The sequence below is a fragment of the Triturus cristatus genome, chromosome 9, assembly GCF_964204655.1.
Source record: "Triturus cristatus chromosome 9, aTriCri1.1, whole genome shotgun sequence".
NCBI classification, from domain to species: domain Eukaryota; kingdom Metazoa; phylum Chordata; class Amphibia; order Caudata; family Salamandridae; genus Triturus; species Triturus cristatus.
Genome location: NC_140592.1, coordinates 132,841,380 through 132,859,879, shown reverse-complemented (window position 1 = coordinate 132,859,879; position 18,500 = coordinate 132,841,380). Strand labels below are relative to the sequence as shown.

Sequence of the window (18,500 nt, the reverse complement as noted above, 5' to 3'; positions counted from 1 at the left end):
ATTGCTTGTTGCATTGCATTTAGGGAAACGCAAATTGCGATTCCCTAACTGCATTCGCAAAATAGGTATTCGCAAATTTTGCAATTACCAATTTTGCGATTGGGTTTGGGCTTGATGCATCCCAAATGGCTAATTACCGGTCGCAAAGGGATCGATTCTGCAAATCGGTCACTTCGCGACCGGTAATTAGCTTGATACATATCCCCCTAGGTCTCTTGCGACTTGGATCTACAATGAAGATAGCACTGGACCGTTCCACACTATGTGAATGAATCCTACTTCCACTTGGTTGAAGCAAGAGCAAATCATGGTGTCAGAGTGTAACATTTTATTAAGTCTGTGGGGTGTAAGGTATGTGTTGTGCAAGTAATTAAGCTATTTAGATTTGAAGCAGGTATTCCTTGAAACTGTGTGAACACGTTCCAGGGCCCGTTCCCACTCGTTGCCCTGGAAGTGGCTACTAATCGCCTCCTGCCATGTGGATGACCTTGTGTTTTTATGGTCCCTGCCTTCAAGCAGCAAATTGCTATATGAAGAAGTTTGGGTTGTGGCATGAACTTAAGTTGGGTCCCCAGTAGCAATGTCACCAGGGCTCATTTCCACTCGGGAGCAACCACCTCCCCGATCTCAGCTAAGCAGAACCCAGCCAGCCAATGCACCACCCATTAAAATTGTGCAGGCAAGTAGCACAACTGATTATCTGGAACCCCCAAGCCCCCCCACCTGGTCGGAAAACATAGAGTGTGCAGGGAGAAACAGCTGAAGCCCACCCTCCCAATTCAATTCCCGTAGCATTGAATTAAGTGCCCTGAACCAGCTTTGAGGTACTCAAGCCAGTAGGTACGCAAAGAAATACAGCACTCTGGTGAGAATTACCATCTTGGAGAGAGCAATTGTGGTCTTCGACGGTAGATGCAGAGTGCACCAAAATGATGTTCTCCCCTTGAGTAACCATAGTGTTCTTCCTGAATTGCTTCTACAGAGTCTGTCTCTGAGTAGTAGGCTCTTGAGCCCAGATCCTTAAGGGCTCAGGTCTTCCATGTGATACTGAACCATGCCACCTCTGCTGGTATCTGCTGCCTCTCAGATGTCACAGGGAATGCATAGGTATTACGCCAATGTGTACACAAACCAGATACCCGCCTCAATCGTCCAGCAGTCCCACACTTTAGGGGATCCCAGTTTCGATGTTTGGTAGGCATAGGAGCATATTGTCTGTGTACAGTGATGTCATGCAGGTGCCCTCCTTAAGTGGGATACCACTGTCCTCACTGGTCCCGCTAGTATACTGAGAAACGACTCTACCACAATAGCAAAGAGCAATGAGGGTAGTGTTGGATAGTTCTGTTTTTTAAAAAACTGCTAATTTCGTTCTTTTTGTGTGGTGTCACTGTTGTCTGGTGTTTTTAAATAACACGCACTCAAGCGCTTCCTCTGCCTTCGGCGCACAGCTGATTGAGAGCTGCCACGCCCTTCCTCGCGCTTCTCAGCTGCCGGCAGCATCCCAGGTGTGCGCGCTGACTCCGCCCCCTTTCAGGCCACGCCCTCTTCCTTACCTAGATATGTGCCAGTACAGGAAGCGCAGCGGACGAGCGCAGCGGGAGCGCCGTTTGCGCGCCGAAGGCGCGCCAAAGGCAAGCTCGTCTGGGCCCGTCCGGCCCCGGACGGCCCTAGGCCCCGTTACTCCGCCGGGTGGCCCTCAGGACCGAGTGACGTATACAGCAGATACATTGCGCTCCCTTCGACCTAAGAACTTCCTTACCTGCTATCACACGCTCACCGCAGGTAATGCTTTCTCGTTCTGTCCTCGATGCAATCCGACTCCCCCCCTGAAATCTTCCACACTCCCCCTGAAGTTGGGACTTCTTAACTGCCGTTCCCTCCCCAAACATGCTACCGAAGTAAACCTTTTGATTCAGAATCAGGATCTTGACCTACTGTTTTTAACGGAAACATGGCTATCAGATAACACCGACCCTGACGTCATCACGGCCCTACCCACTGGATACTTCTGCCAAGCTTTAAATAGACCTAAAGGGAGAGGAGGCGGGGTAGCTATAATTCACAGGGAACAACTCACCTGTAGGATGGCTAACGCTGGTATTGAGGACTGCGAGAGCGGCCAATTCTCCATCCAAATCTCCTCATCCCTTTCCCTGGCAGGGCTATTGATCTATCGCCCCCCAGGAGCCCCAGGCAATTTTATCAATTCCATATTCGAATCTGTATCACAATTAGCTTCCTCCACCTCCAACTTCCTTATACTAGGTGACCTGAATTTCCACTTCCTAGACCCCACGGATCGAGTAGCCTCGGATATCAGACACGACTTAACATCTTTAAAGATACATCTAGTGAACAACGAGCCTACCCATGAGAAGGGCCAGCTACTGGACCCTATTCTCACCAATATAGCAGCGGTGACCACCAACCTACCTGTGATTTTACCATGGACGGACCATTTTCTGGTCCCTTTTTCCTGGGAAATCCCCAAACCTACTCTCCTAACCCCTAAAACCCAGGTTACCGACCGACAATGGCGCAAATTGTCTCCGGAGAAATGGGCTGCTTCTCTTGCAGACTCCATTCCCGAGCTCTCCTTTGACCCCAACACGGCTGACAAACAATTTTGTGATTGGATCACCTTGTCCCTTGACACGATGCTTCCGAAAACCACGACCCTTAAACAGCCCAAGAGAATTTCCCCCGCTTTATGGTATACTCCAGAGCTTAAAGCTCTGCGCCAAGAGTGTAAAAAAACCGAACGCGCTTGGAGACGTGAAAAATCAGGAACCAATAAAAACACCTACTCTACATCTCTTCTAAACTACAAAATCGCCATTCGCAAAACCAAAAGCGCGTTTTATCAGAAGAGATTAGAAAAAGCGGGATGCTCCAGTAAGGAAGCATACGCCATCCTTAAAGAGCTCTCAAAACCCCCAGAACAAGGACTGGGACCTCCTTCCGATCCTAAAGCAGACCAGGAGAAATGCCAAAAATTGGCTAACTTCTTCCATGACAAAATTCGACTTATTCTGGACTCAATTCCTCCTTCGAGCCCAGGGGACGAAACTGTCTCCCAATACACTACATCGTCTACTTGTCTGTCCACATGGGGCCAGGTCACAATAGACAAGGTGAGAAATACGCTCAACTTCATGAAGAGCGGCTCCCCTAGGGACCCTGCTCCTCTTCGGATCCTTAAGGAGGTAGCCCCCACTATCATCCCCTCCCTTACTCATCTGATTAATACTTCACTCCAACAAGGAGTCGTACCCTCGAGCTGGAAGAAAGCTGTGGTAAAAGCCCTACTGAAGAAACCTTCTCTCGATCCTGAGAATCTGGCGAACTACAGGCCCATTTCCCTACTCCCAGGAGTCAGCAAGATCGCGGAAAAATTAGTCAACAGGAAACTCTCGCAGTTTCTAGAGGCCAATAACAAACTAAAAAGTTCCCAGACGGGCTTCCGACCAGGGCAGGGCACGGACATCGCCCTCCTGGCAGCGGTAGAGGAGGCCAGAGCGCTATTGGATGGGGGAGGATCAGTGGCAGTGATCCTCCTCGACCTTAGCGCGGCGTTCGATACCGTCGACCATCAACTCCTTATCGAAAGACTGGCAAGGGTTGGAGTAGAAGGTACAGCCCTATCCTGGCTGTCATCTTTCCTGGCCCAACGGTCCTATCAGATTTGGGAGAAGAACGCCCGCTCCTCCGAAATGCCCCTCCAATGTGGGGTGCCTCAGGGCTCTTCCCTGAGCCCCACATTATTTAATATCTATATGTCCACATTGGAGGAGGTTATCACCCCATTCGGAGTGAGCGTCGTCAGCTATGCTGACGACACACAACTAGTGGTGTCTTTGTCCCATCCCAAACAACAGAAAGCTGATCTCTTCAACTGTCTTACGCAGGTTCATCGTTGGATGAATAGATCAGCCCTAAAACTAAATGGGACAAAAACGGAGGTCCTTATACTTGGCCCAAAAGGAACCTCACTCCCCCTGGATAGTTGGCCAGCCTGTCTAGGTCCCCTCCCTGACCCAAAAATAGAGGTGAAAAGCTTGGGAGTATGGATCGATTCCGATCTCTCATTTATTCCGCAAGCAAAGAAGGTAGCAGGGACCTGCTTCGGTCTTCTAAAATCTTTGAGGAAAGTCCTGCCCCTTCTTCCCCCTAAACCCCAACAACTGCTAATCCAAGGTCTCATAATATCGAGACTAGATTACAGTAACGTGATTTATCTGGGCGCTCCCGAAGCGACCCTTAATAAATTGCAGAGAATTCAGAACACTGCTGCCCGGATCATCACAAACACCCCGGCCAGATCATCTGCTAAACCCGCTCTCAAACTTCTCCATTGGCTCCCCATAAGGGAGAGAGTCAAATTCAAGGCCTTGTGCCTGGTACACAAAACATTGCATAACCAAGGCCCCCCAATCCTCAGCAATTTTATCACCCCTTACACTACCACTAGATCCCTTCGTTCTAACGCAGAAAACCTTATCAATACCCCGAGATTCAGGAAAGCCCGATCAGGAGGAAGACGCTTCTCGGTACAAGCTGCCCGTCTTTGGAACTCACTCCCCCATGACTTACGTCTTGAACCACAATATCTGCGCTTCAGGAAGCTGCTAAAAACTCATCTCTTTCCCTAGCTTCCATGCCCCCTCCCTGTTTTGATTTCTCACCCTTCCTCTCTTTTGCTCTTAGCTCCCGGGCCTCAGACTTGTTGAATCAGGGTTGTTAGCGCTGGGATACCTCCGGGTGACTATGCGCTTTATAAAATAAATAATAAATAAATAAATAATAAGTGTACAGCTTTCTCTGGTCCCCCGGCACACCAGAATAGCTCCCAAGATACAGTTCACAACCATGTCCAAGAATCTGTAAAACAGCAATGCCATCCATGTATCCCATGCCATTTCCAGATTCAAACATTCCATGACAACCCTAAGATACACCCAGTGTAGTCTTTCAAACATCTCACATGGATCTAATGATTGCACCACAGCATCTGGGTGTTGAATCATCGACGTTTCATCTAAGATTCAATAGTGTGTCCTAATTTTAAAGGAGATGCTATGATGGGGCATAAATCCATTCTAATCTTCGTGCACTGGAGGTAAGGGTGTAGGCAATTTGCTAGAGCCTTTGTTAAGGATTTTATAGTCAGTTTTGAGCATGAACAGTGGCATTTATGGGGATACACTCAATGTATCACCTCCACACTTAAGAATTGAGATGATTAGCGCCTCTCTAGAAGTAGCAGACAGGCAACTATGATCTAATGCTGTTGTGTAAAGTTTGACAAACTTTGGGGACAGCTGGGATACATAGGTCTTATTAAACGCAACAGGCAGCCTGTCAGTGCCTGGAGTTTTTGCCCTGCACCAGTCCTTCAATGGCTTCAGGTTGGGCTCTGTAAACGGGCTACCAAGAATGTTGCATTAATTCTCTTCTAATCTAGTCAGCGATGCTGTCTCCAGAAAAGCGTCAATTGTGGACTCTGGACGTATGCTCTCCACTCTGCACAGTGCCTCATAGTGTTGGTTAAACACAGAATGTATTTTGTGATGGGCAGTTCATGTTTAATTTGGGTGATCGGTGGTATAGATCTGTTGAGGTTAATATCCGCGACACCGTTATAATCCCTACCAGAACCAGTAGTGTCTCTGTTTTCAGGGAGAGGATGAGAGCCAGAGACTCCAGATACTGCATTTAGCCCATGATTGGAGCATATATACTACCTATAGTAATCAGTACCCCATTCAGTGTATTAGGGCATAAAGCCTATCTGCATCAATATGAACTGCCGTGTGTTCCAAAGAAATGCTTGGCTTGACCCAAACCAGTGTATCCTGGCATAAGAGGAGAAACTGGCAGCAAACATCTGTCCCCGCCATCGCTGTTTAAGTGTGGCAACTTTACCCGCTGTCAGGTGCATCTACCAGAAGGAGCGCCATATCCACACCTTTTTGAATTTCCTCCCCTACTAAGATAGCAGTACATTGTAAAGGTTGTAGTTAATTGGCCACTAATGATGTGTGAGTAATTTTTGTGGAAATCTTTTGGCATTACAAACCACTTACTGCATACCACCCACCATTTCATTCCATATGATCTCTGGGGTTCCGGGATATTGCCGAAGAAATATCAAGTGGCCACAATATTGTTACCAGAATATCTTGGGCCAAAATATTGACATGTAAGTATATATATATATATGTTCTACATCTAACTTCACATCTTTGCACCTTGGCAATATTTATATGTAGTCATGGTACAGAGGTGTGAAGTTGAGAATAATACATCTATACCTACCTCATTCCTCCTCAACATTTTGGTTTTTCGATATATTGATCACCATATTGTGATAAATTTATGTTCCGGACTACACCCCATAGAATCAAGTAACCAAAATAATTTTTTCTGGTGTCAGTATACATTCGAAGAAATATTGTTAGTGTAGTAAAGATCATATGGAAAGAAAGAAACATGTTTATCACTTATGAAAATGACTGATGTTACTCAGTAAAGAAATCAATGCAAAACTACAGAACCATATCATTTTTTGGTTTATTGTACTGTATTTAATTGAACTTTTTATTTAGGGTCAATTACGATGTTGGTCAGAGAGTCTCCGACCGGCATTTGGAGGCTTTCTAACTAACATCTCAATTTCCAATTCTGACAGGCTAATAACAGTGTAGGCGGTTGGAATTGAAACCGGCTGCCCATTCCTGCTGGATTCCAATGGGCTAAAGGAGCCTGTCGGCCAGTCAGATACACCAACGTAATCTCAATAAGACGGTGTTACCGTCGTTGGGATGATGATGTTGGTTACCAACAGCCTTTCTGTGCCAGCCTTCCCGACATGAAAAGGATGCAGGAAAGTGACTTTGGGGACCGCTAGCACCCTTGCCTCTGGGGCCTATGATTGTGGGCCTGGGGGGCAACTATGGTGCCCCCCTGTAAATCCCACCACCATATCACAGGCACCTTAAGGTGCGTGATACAGAGTGCAGGGATTTACACAAACTCCCATTTCTCTATGGGAGCTTGTGCTACGGCTGGTTTACAGCCATAACACAAGCTCCCATAGAGAAATAGGAGTACGCAACCGCACTGTGTGCAGTGGCATTGCAAGCATGTGGTTGGGACCGCTGACTGGAGGTCAGTTGGTCCCGATTCTGCAACGGTGTCTGATATCATAATTGACCCCTTAGTGTTTTTCTTGTGTACTCATCTCCAAATTGACAATATACCTTCCACTCTCTAGGTATCCCACAACCTGTCAATTGTTATGTGCAATGTTTAATAACAACATATACAACTGAATGCATTACAAAGAGGACATTAGATTTACTGCACAACATTTTCTAAATGTATTTACATTATTTTACATATTACTACATATCTATTTTGTTTGAAACATGTATCAGCGTAGGTATGATATCTTGGCTTTCTTTTAAAACGTTTTAAACTAGGATTCAAGCCACAGGGGAAGAAAAGGAGAACCTCACTGCTCAGGCCTTGGACCTCTCTCTGAAATACAATTTTGTGACACCTTTGACTTCCATGGTGGTGACAAAACCTGAAGATGATAAAAAGGAGGAACCGTTAATTGCTGATAAACCAAGTGAAGGTATCACAATGGGGATGGGCAAAATTACAAATCTTCCTGTAGCATTGTATAGAATTGACAATTGCACAACTTTCTGATGTTGTAATACAGGCAACATTTTGGTATAATGTGATTCTTTCACAAAAAGAAGGGAGTGTTTGTTGAGCATGTGGTGTATTGCTCTCTCCCTCCCTTCCCTGTGCATGGCTTTCCCCATCTGCTTCCTCCTAAATCTCCATGCAAACTCATACCCTCCCCTGGCCCATCTGTTGCTTCCCCTAAACTCCCCATACTACTTAGATCTTTTAAGAACCTTCATCTGCTGTATCCCTGCTACTCCGTATTCACCACCTCTACTTATCAGCAGCATTTATTTGATCGCCCTATGCCCCAGCTCATCCATCATTGCAAAGCCTCTCCCAATCCTGTGTCTTCTTTTAATTTTCTAATTTATCATTTTTAAATGTTTAGGAGTGCCTGCAGCTGCAATTTGCTACCAGGATGAGATTTTCTAAAAATACTCAAAGAAAGGCGACAGCCATCTTGAATTTGTAAATTAAAAAAAGGTGTTTCTGTAAAAACGTGCCTGTGCTTTTGGGGTGATGCATACACATGTATATGACATCATATTTTTGCTGCTGTTTCGTCATAAACATGCAGACAATGCCATGTGTGATGGAGGCTGAACATCTTTTCATCATCCCTGTGTTTTTTTGTGCTGCTGATGCTGTTCAGCATCAGTAAACTATATATATTTTTTGACGAGGTCGAACAGCATCATCAAAACCACTGTCAATGCCAAAAGGCGAGACCTAATAACTTTGCCAATGGTTATTTACAAATGCTAACTGTGAAGTTACAACATCTTGCAGGCCCAAATCCAGAGACGGATTATGAACCAGGAACAAAGTATTCAATTAATATCACATGTTCCGCATTATTTCAGTATTTTTTTATAAATAATAAAGCCACTATATATCTTTCCTTCAGTTGAAAAGAGCTGTTCTTTCTATACAGTTGTGCAATGAATGTTCCTTTCCGGTCACTAAAGAGGAGGGACTGTTAACATAAAAAGCAAATATAAGGGTGCGCTGGAAATATATTTTAACCAGTGGTCGCTCCTCTGATAACGCGGTGAAGCGTTGCCTCACTGCTTTTAAGCAGTGTAACTAAAGGAAACATAAAATGCTAATAACTAAGTTATTATCATTATATGTTATCCTTGCTGCAGCAGCTTTTCAGGCGGGGCAGGTTTGCTCTGCTGACACAGCAGGGGAGGGGAGGAGTGTTTTGCACCCCCTAAAGTGTGCATGAATGTACACTTTGCATGTTCTCCACCCAGGTGGCATTACAGACTGGGTGGAGAACATGCCCAGGCCCCCATTCCCGGTCCGAGTGCCGAACCACATCACGCAGACCAATCACAATGCTGCATTTCAGAGTTTTGAAGGCTCAGGGAGGCTGGGTGCTTCCTGGGTGATCTGTTCCTGTTCTGGAGATGACGGTGGAGAGAGCGACGAAACACGGCGAGACGCGATAAGGAGGTACTTTTTTCTCTTTACCCCCCTCCTTTGACCTTCCCTCCGTCCGCCCTCCCACCACCAATCTGTGCCAGCTGCCACTGATTTTACCCGAGTGAAATGTGTTGTAGTCAGAGATGATCAACTTGATTCTGAGAAATTGACAGAAAATTCATGCTTTGTTTGCATGAAAGCCTCTTCGTTACTCCAAGTCCTACTTTTCGTTTTCTACGTCACTTCAGGTCAACAAGCTGTCTTCTCTTTCATACAAAGAACAAAATAAAACTAACTCTCTCCACCTATTTCTGTGGGTGGTAAAATGTTTTTGAAATGTGCCATAGTTACTGACCAATGCAAAAAGAACTTTTGACGGACAGAATGCAGAACAATGTCATACATTCACCCCATTACAGAGATCTGGGCATAAATCCATCGTTTTTTTGCTCACCATGCCATTCCAGTTTGGACCCAGCCATATGGAAATCAGTCTTGACCCTGTGCCCAATGGGAAAAGTCCAGCCCGAACTTCCAGGCCAGGTCCTCGCTGGACTGGAAACAAGCATCCTAGGACCGGTTTAGGGGTTTCACCCCTCTTCTGCCAGGATAGCTTGATTCCAGTGGCATGGAGAGCACGGGAGTCACGTCTGAGTATACCCATCCCACTAGAGGTGACAAATGCAAAAAGAACTGTTGGTGGACAGAATGCAGAACAATGTCATACATTCACCCCAGTACAGAGATCTGGGCCTAAATCCATCGTTTTTTTGCTCACCATGCCATTCCAGTTTGGACCCAGCCATATGCAAATCAGTCTTGACCCTGTGCCCAATGGGAACAGTCCAGCCCGAACTGCCAGGCCAGGTCCTCGCTGGACTGGAAACAAGCATCCTAGGACCGCTTTTGGGGTTTCTCCCCTCTTCAGCCAGGATAGCTTGATTCCAGTGGCATGGAGAGCACGGAACTCACGTCTGAGCATACCTGTCCCACTGACCATCACAAACAATTCTAGCCTGAAGCACTTCATTTCATCAGCATGTTAGGGCAGGCTACACGGATTGCAACATAAAGGAGTGGAACCAGCAATATTGATGATTACTGTTATGTAAATCAGGCATTATCCACACACACACACACACCTTCATCATTCCTGTGTTACTACTTGTACCATACCCAATAATATAGAGATGGGGACCTGACTCAAGCATGAGGTAAGTGTTCCAATGCCTGTTATATATTCAAAAACAGCATTGTTGACATATATTATTGAATATCACAGGGAGGTTCAGACAGAATATCGAGTTAACAATATCGACTGGCACAAATATCGAGTTGGAAATATTGTGACACAGAAATATTGTGGTAGAAAAAAGAGCGGTCACAGTAGAAAACAATTTCACAAAAACACGAACTTGAGTCATTCAAATAACACCATGATAAATTCAAGCAAATGTGATTTTAATTATAACACATGATTATTGAAGACAGCATGATTATCTGTACATTTAGCTAAAATTATGCTCGGAGAGGGGAATAGAGTGCTTGGGAAAGAGTCTGTACTAGTGAGGGTTGTAGGAAAGGAAAGGCAATGTGCAATATATACATCAGACAAAGCTGAAACCTACCCAGCTTAATGACGGCAAGTTAATACAACAGACATAGAATATTGTAGCGATTTATCTCTGTTGTAGATTATAATTAATGTGTAATTATTATTAATTATTTAATTGAAAATTATTTATGCAAATAGTCTAATTAATTTTTTTAAAGTTTCAGGTGTGGGTTTCCTGTTTGGTAGGGGTATAGGGTGGGAAGTTAATTAATATGTATTAATATTTAATTTTTAATATGTTATGATTTAATTGATAATTATTTACTTTAATTGTATAAATACATTTTTTAAAGTTACATTTATCATGCAGGTTGTGGGTTTAGTATGGGTATAGGTTGGGAAGTAATTTAATTTTAATGATTTAAAAATAATTTTTATTATAAAAAATTATTTGATTGATGTTTTATTAGGTAAATTGTGAAAAATATATATTTTCGGTGGTGGTTTGTCATTTTTGTATGGATAAGAGATGTGTGGGAAATTACAATAATTAATAAATATTGTTAATTTTGAATAATTGTTTAAATGATAATAGGTTATATGTGTAAGCCATATTTGTAGGCGTAAAGGTTAATTACATATAATTAATTTATTCCTAGTTAATTAGCACTATTAATTGTTTAATTGATTATTATTTATGTAAATTCTTTAATTTTTTGTTTGTATATTTATAAATTAAGGGGCTCATTACGATGTCGGGTGGAAAGCCTCCTCCCAACAGTCGAAATCTTCTCGACCGCGTCGGAGCCCTTCCGACCAACTCTGTCGGTTTCCATTCCGAGCACCAGATTACGATGTTCGTGGTCGGTCATTCCGAATTGGGTCTGAGCGATTCGCGGAGAATTCGTGTTGGTCAGGACTGCATCGTACACCCCTATCGACAACATTTCCGCCGTAGGAATTACAATGCCGATTTCCAAGAGCCTTCCCGCATTGGCCTATCTGACACAAAAAGGCTGTCGGAAAGCATCTTTGAGGGCCCCTGGCAGGGACCCTAGGCCCTGCAGCCTATGGATGATGTCTGGGGGGGTACCTTAGGGACCCCCCCTGTAAAACCCTGCACTGTGTGTCAGACATCGTGGGTTGCCTGTGACAGGGTGCAGGGTTTTCCGCAAACACCCCATTTCCCCATAGGAGCCTGTGTTACGGCCGGTTGTCGGGCGGAACATGAGCTCCTATAGGGAACAATGTGGCTTTGACCAAACAGTGTTTGGTCGCATCGTAATCTGGCGGTCGAAACTGCCAACCGCAAGTCGGTTGGTTCCAATTCCGAGTCGGTGTCGGTGTCGAGCAGATGCTTTCCACCTGACATCGTAGTGGGTTGTTTGTTTTGTACAGAAAAAGGTTAGAAAGGTAATTAAATATATATGTTTTATTAATAGTTAATTAGGAATAATACTATAATATATATTTAATTATGTAAAATGTGTAAAGAATATGAATTAAGTATACATTTTAGATTTAGTGGTGTGTAGCTTGTAGGGGTATAGGTTAGAATGTTATGCAAGTAATAATAACATTAAAAAGTGTAACATTTGTTTTTTAAATTGTAATTTGTTAATTTTTTAATGCTTATAATAATATTGTATTATGTCGGTTGTAAATATTTTGACAATAGATTTTGGTATTTTGATAAATATATTTTGTTAAATTATAAAATGTATTAAACATTGTAATAAACACGTAGTTTGTTAATTTGAAAAATTATAGATTTTTTATATTTAAATATTTTTATTTGTGTTATTTATTTTACTTGAAGCGAACTAGTCTGTTTCTAATGCCGTATAGAGTGCAGTGGCAGTAGTGAAGTTTACCCCTCTGCAATCCAAACCTTTCCCACTGTTAAATCCGGTATTTGTAAAGAGCAAACTACTCACCCCCAAGGGTCTCAAGGCACCAGGGGCCATGGGGAAGAATATGTGAGCTATTGCCCAGAGTTACATGGTGCTGAGCTAAGCTGAGCTGCTGTCGGGGATCGAACCGTAAGCCCTGCGCTCCGGAGTCAGCCGCCCTGGCAGCTGCCCCACACCTCTCATTTGAAAGAAGCAATCTGTGCGGCCCAGCCAACGCGGTGGCGTGAACTCATAAGACATTCGAACCAGGGAACAGAAAGGATGAAGATACGAGGTAGCACAACACGCCATCTAGTGGTACAAAATTGTATCCATGAGGATTTATGAGATAACAACAGGAGCCAACTCTGGGTGGATGACAACATTGGGATATTGATCAATCCCTGATGAAGTCCCACTGGGACAAAACGCATTGGATGGGCGGAATGGATTGCTTCTGTCAAATTGGCATTTTTTAAATAAAATTGGATTCAAAACAACTCTCAAGACTCCTGAATAACTTTTAATCGTCACATCATGACTACTTGATCTATTGTGTGAGAACAGTTTAACCGTCTGTTGACTTTGGAAGAGATAATCCTGTATAGAATTGAACACTACTTTTCATTTTTTATTTCTTGACCATGTGTTGGGGTGGCCTTTTGGCAATGGGGACACAAAAGTAGAGTGTTGGAGGAACCAGAATTTGTATTAATTATATACCAGTGCGCGGTTTAGAGCCCACATTGCGAGTGTGCTGTTTAGTAATATTTATATATATGTTTGTTTTAATTTTTTATTTAATTAATGTTTATTATTTATATTTATATATATTAAAAAATCGTTATTTTAGACAACTATATTAGGGAAACCTATATTTTGTTCGATCATTTTGTAATTGTAATTATAAGTATAAGGAGTCGATATTTTTAAAATCAACATTTTACCTCAATATTTTTGTATGTACATATTTTGGTAGTCGATATTTTGTCAGTGAAAGGATCACAGGTCCAGCATTCCAAACTGTAATTTCCAAGTCTCCAAATGTAGGCCTGTAATGCCAGGCAAAGTCGACTGGCTGGGCCTATACGGCTGCTTTGTAAATATGCTATATGGTGACATCAGAAAAGAAACAGAAAGGTAATGGGTGGAATGCTTGAATTCATCCCAGCCACTGGTGACATTCCAGTACATCATGCAGACAGGAAACACACATGTACAATCATTCTTGCCCTGAAATAGAATGGACAGTTCATCTTGCAATGCTAGGCTATGTCTTTTTTGCATGGGAGCACAAGCAACACCAGGCATGTTCCAATTGTGTTGGTACTCATCAGTTAGATGCTGATTGTGTTTCATGGCATAGACTAATGCAGGACCCACATCTGGGCATACCCGTCAGATCAGGCTGGGATGTCCCCCATTGGAACGTAGCCAAGTCTGTCTGAAGTGTAACAATGACCGTAAAACAGGGACTCTAGCGCTGCCCAGTGTATTTAACAAGGTTTGAAATTCATTGCATCATTCCATCCATTACATTTCTAGGGATGTACCAGAGGTCTCCTTGTGGTGTAACAGGTCAACAGCCACATATGCCATGCCCAAAACATCTGTGGCATTCAATTTTTAATTTTATCTTTTTTTTCACATGGGAGACATATTGAATTTAATCAAATATGCCGCTGTGTCATGGTCAACATTCTGTGAATACTGTTCAGAGCCTGACAATCAGATTGGAAAGACAGCGAATTGTAGAACAGTTCCACCAACCAAAACCAAATGAATGAAATTATTGACCTTGTCTAGAAGCCCGAATTGCAATGTTTCCTTTTTACTGAACGCAACAGGAAGATAGAAGTTCCCACATTTTTTGTGCATCATAATCTCATTATATCAGGCTGCCTCACAGCAGGATCAAACCGACCTGCGGGGTATGTAGATGTGCTGCTCAGAAGCTCGCACTAGTGCAATTAAAATGTTGATGCACCAAATATCAAAGGTGGGTAGTTCTGAGTCCACTACCAGGAACAGTCCAGCCCGAATTGCGGAGCTGATGAGAGGTGAAACACCAAAACTGGTCCTAGGATGCTTGGTCCCAGTCCAGGGAGGACCTGGCCTGGCAGATTGGGCTGGACAGTTCCCATGGGGAGCAGGGTTGAGAAAGATTTGAATAAGGCTGGGTTTAAACTGGAATGGAATGCAGAGCAAAAAAACAATGGATGTAAGCCCAGATCTCTGTACTGGGGTAAATGTTTGACATTGTTCTACATTCTGTCCATCAATTGTTCTTTTTGCATTTGTCACCGCGAGTGGGGCGGCTATGCCCATACGTGGGTCCCATGCTCTCCATGCTACTGTAATCAAGCTAGCCTGGCTGATGAGGCGTGAAGTTTGTGTAAGCGGCCGCTGCTACCTCCTGCCCGCTGGTGCAATGTGTGTAATGTGCCCTACCCCCCGGCAGGGTCCGGTGTAAGCCAGAGGGTCACAGTGTGTCGCCGGTTCACGGCAAGCTAATTATGGCTTGATTGCAGCAGGCGTACCTCCTGTTCAAGTCCATCAAGCAGGGTGTCTGTCGAAGGGCCAAGTTTTGAGGTTTCTCATGAAGATGGGGAGTGATGTTGTCTGTCTGAGGTGGAGCTGTAGGGCGTTCCAGGCTCTGGCCGCGAGGAAGGGGATGGAGCGGCCTCCCGATCTGGTCTTTCTGGTGCGGGGTCCGTGGAGTAGGAGAGCTGGGCTGATCGTAGAGTCCTTTGGGACCATCAGTTTAATTTTGCATTTCCTAATAGGTCACAAATTGACCTACCTCATTAACAATAATGAGGCAGGTCACAATTTGTGACCCATGAGGAATCACTAAAATCACAGGGATGGTGGCCTGCTGGGATCAGCAGATCACCATGTCTGTGATTGCTCTCATATAAAGCAATTATTTTAATGTAGCCCATTTTCATTAAAGAAAAACGGGCTGCATTGAAAAAACAAAAATGAAAAGTTTTCTTTTCACTTTTCAAGGGTAGGGACCACTACCCCTGTTAAAAAACAGTTTTACTAAAATTCCCAAAGTGAAGTGATCCCCGCGAATCGTGCAGTTTGCAACCGATAAAATGCATGGTACATGAGGCCTTAAGCTCGGAAAGTCAGTCTCCAAAATGCCTGATAGTGGATCACAGGTGCTTGGGACTTAGACTTATTGTTGATTCTGCATCAAAATGATCACAATTGCACCACTATTTGAATCTGGCTAGTCCTCCTCATCTATGGTTTCTGAATGTTGAGCACTATTCACTGGGCATTGGTATTTTGCGAAGTCAAGCAGAAATGCGTCACAATGGGTCATAACATTGATCTTGAAAGGACAGACATTTTGGAAGAATTGTGCATTATTAAATTGAACCATCCTCTATAAATTTGATTGTAGCCACCATCCACAGCTCAAGGAGGAGGAGACATAAGCACAGCATGCTCCCGCGGCTGATGTAGCCTCCATTCACAGGACCCCTGCTGTTTTCTGTCCCAGTCCGGGACAGAACAACAGCAACGGAGGAGGAGATACGCCATCTTGTGCTCTTAAACACAGCATGCTCCCACGGCTGGTGTTGTTGCCACTCACAGGACCCCTGCTGTTTTCCATACCGGCCAGACAAGGACTACAACAACCAAGAGCCCACTGAGTAGGAGACACACGCTTCTCGCGCTCTTAAACAAAGAGTGCTCCCTTGGCTGGTGTAGCCGCCATTCATATCACCCCTGCTGTTTTCCGTCCCAGTCCAGGAGAACACCACAGCAACCAGGGGCCTACAGAGGAGGAGACAAGTCCCTCTCACGCTCTTATGTGCAGCATGCTCCAGCGGCTGATGTAGCCACCATTCACAGGAACCCTGCTCTTCTTGGTCCCAATCCAGGAGAGGACAACAGCAACTAGGAGCCCACAGAGGAGGAGACACACCTCTTTCATGCTCTTAAGCACAGCATGCACCCGCAGTTGGTGTATCCGCCATTCACAGGACTCCTTCTATTTTCCATCCCAGTCCAGTAGAGGACCACAGCCACCAGGAGCCGACGGAGGAGGTGACAGGCCCCCTTGCACCTGTAAATGCAGCATGCTCCCTCTGCTGTTATAGCCGCCATTCACAGGAACCCTGCTGTTTTCTGTCCCAGTCCAGGAGAGGACCACAGCAACCAGGAGTACACGGAAGAGGAGACATGCCTCTCTCACGCTCTTAAGCACAGCATGCTTCCACGGCTGGTGTAGCTGCCATTCACGGGACCCTTGCTGTTTTTTGTCCCAGTCCAGGAGAGGACCACAGCAACCAGGAGCCTACAGAGGAGGAGACACGCCCCTCTTGCGCTCCTAAGCACAACGTTCTCCCACAACTGATGAAGATGCCATTTACAGGTCCCCTGTTGTTTTCCGTCCTGTTCCAGGAAAGGACCACAGCTACCAGGAGCCCACGGAGGAGGAATCACACCCATCTCACGCTCTTAAGCACAAGGGCGGGCCCATCCGCACCCGCTGGAACCCAGAGGAGGATAGGCTACGGAAGGTAAAATCTAGTGACCATGGGGTCGAGCCCATCAACACCCTGGGATCATTTCTTACAGGAGATGTGGGCACCCTGTTCAAAGAGATGGAGCCTACTGAACGCTGGCTATCCGTAGAAGAGGTGAGACCCCCGCTACAAATTACAGATAGAATGGACAATGTACTAATGTCTATAAGTGATGCAAGCCCCTCCTCCCAACCCCCTAATGATAACGTCATAGCACAATTCCCTAATCTTATAGCTTCCAGTAGAGGAGATCATGATTCACCTAAGGAATTGCCAGTGAAAAAAAAGAGGAGGAAGGAGGTTGTGCAAACCCTCTGGAGGGGAAACATGTGCTAGAACAAGCTCCAATTTGTATATACTTACTGGGAACGAGACCCATTCTGCTGAGATAGAACAGAGATCTCCCAGCTCCTTCAACCTTTACTTGATAGACTAAAAATGATCGAAGATAGTTTAGCCCTGATTAGCATGTGAGGAACTGGTACACATGAGAGGGTCATTACAGCACAAGAGGTCACGCAGGATCTATCCCTAAACTTACTGAAGAGCAACACTAATTCAATTGCTACATCTCAGCAACTGGCAATGTGTGAATGTCCAGCATCTCATCAAAGAGACAAGGTGGTTTGGGTGACTCTGTGGGGAGGTGATTCTATTACTTTCACCCCCAGGTAATATCAGTGATTTCTGAAAGATATCTGCCTACCCTATTACCTAATTGCTGTCCCCATTCCCCTCAAAATTGCCACACCTCCTCTCACTAGCGGCCAGGCCCCACAACCTGCTTTGGCCACGTGGGGTCGGAAGGCCCCCCCCCCTTGTAATTGGAACGGAAGCTACGAATAGAGTGAGGCAGTTATGATATGGGGAAACTTTGGAGGGCGCAAATTGTCAGAAGACCCATTTAAATCCAAATCTCCCCCCAGCAGCTTGCCCTTTTGTATTTATCTTGGAAAACACCCCTGAATTGAAACATACTCAGAGTCAACACAGCAATTGATGTTTAAAGCTTTACACTAGATGTCATAGTACGATCAAGGCAGACGTGACGTTTCAAATCATATATTCATGGCCAGGAGAGTGCTGTGGGTGGGCAATTCTGCGAAATCGCTCACAAGGGATTGTATAGTATTACATTTAACAATCATCACCTTGTGTGGCACTTGCTGGGCATACTCCCCAATTGTTCTTTGACTGCCACTCAGATTCATGCTTTGCCATTAGAATTGTGTTTTAAACCATTAGGACTAAACACAAACGACACTGGTTATGGTAGTACCATCATTCCCCCACCCCCATGTATGCGAGATAACATCATTATAGCATGGCCCTACCCGCAAATAACCAAATTGCTGTCTTGGAAGG

The 18,500-nt window shown here is 44.6% G+C and overlaps 1 protein-coding gene across 2 annotated transcripts in view; it reads left to right on the top strand.

Annotated features, from left to right (window-relative positions):
• The window catches only part of LOC146797515 (inter-alpha-trypsin inhibitor heavy chain H3-like), a 575,472-nt gene that overhangs the window by 370,652 nt on the left and 186,320 nt on the right, over nt 1-18,500 (top strand). Inside the window, exon 14 of one of the 2 annotated variants that reach the window (XM_085624529.1) lies at nt 7,488-7,645. In XM_085624529.1, coding sequence (XP_085480655.1) covers nt 7,488-7,645 — 158 coding nt within the window. Of the gene's footprint in view, nt 1-7,487; nt 7,664-18,500 lie in introns of both variants that reach the window. The other variant, XM_085624530.1, reaches the window with a different exon arrangement.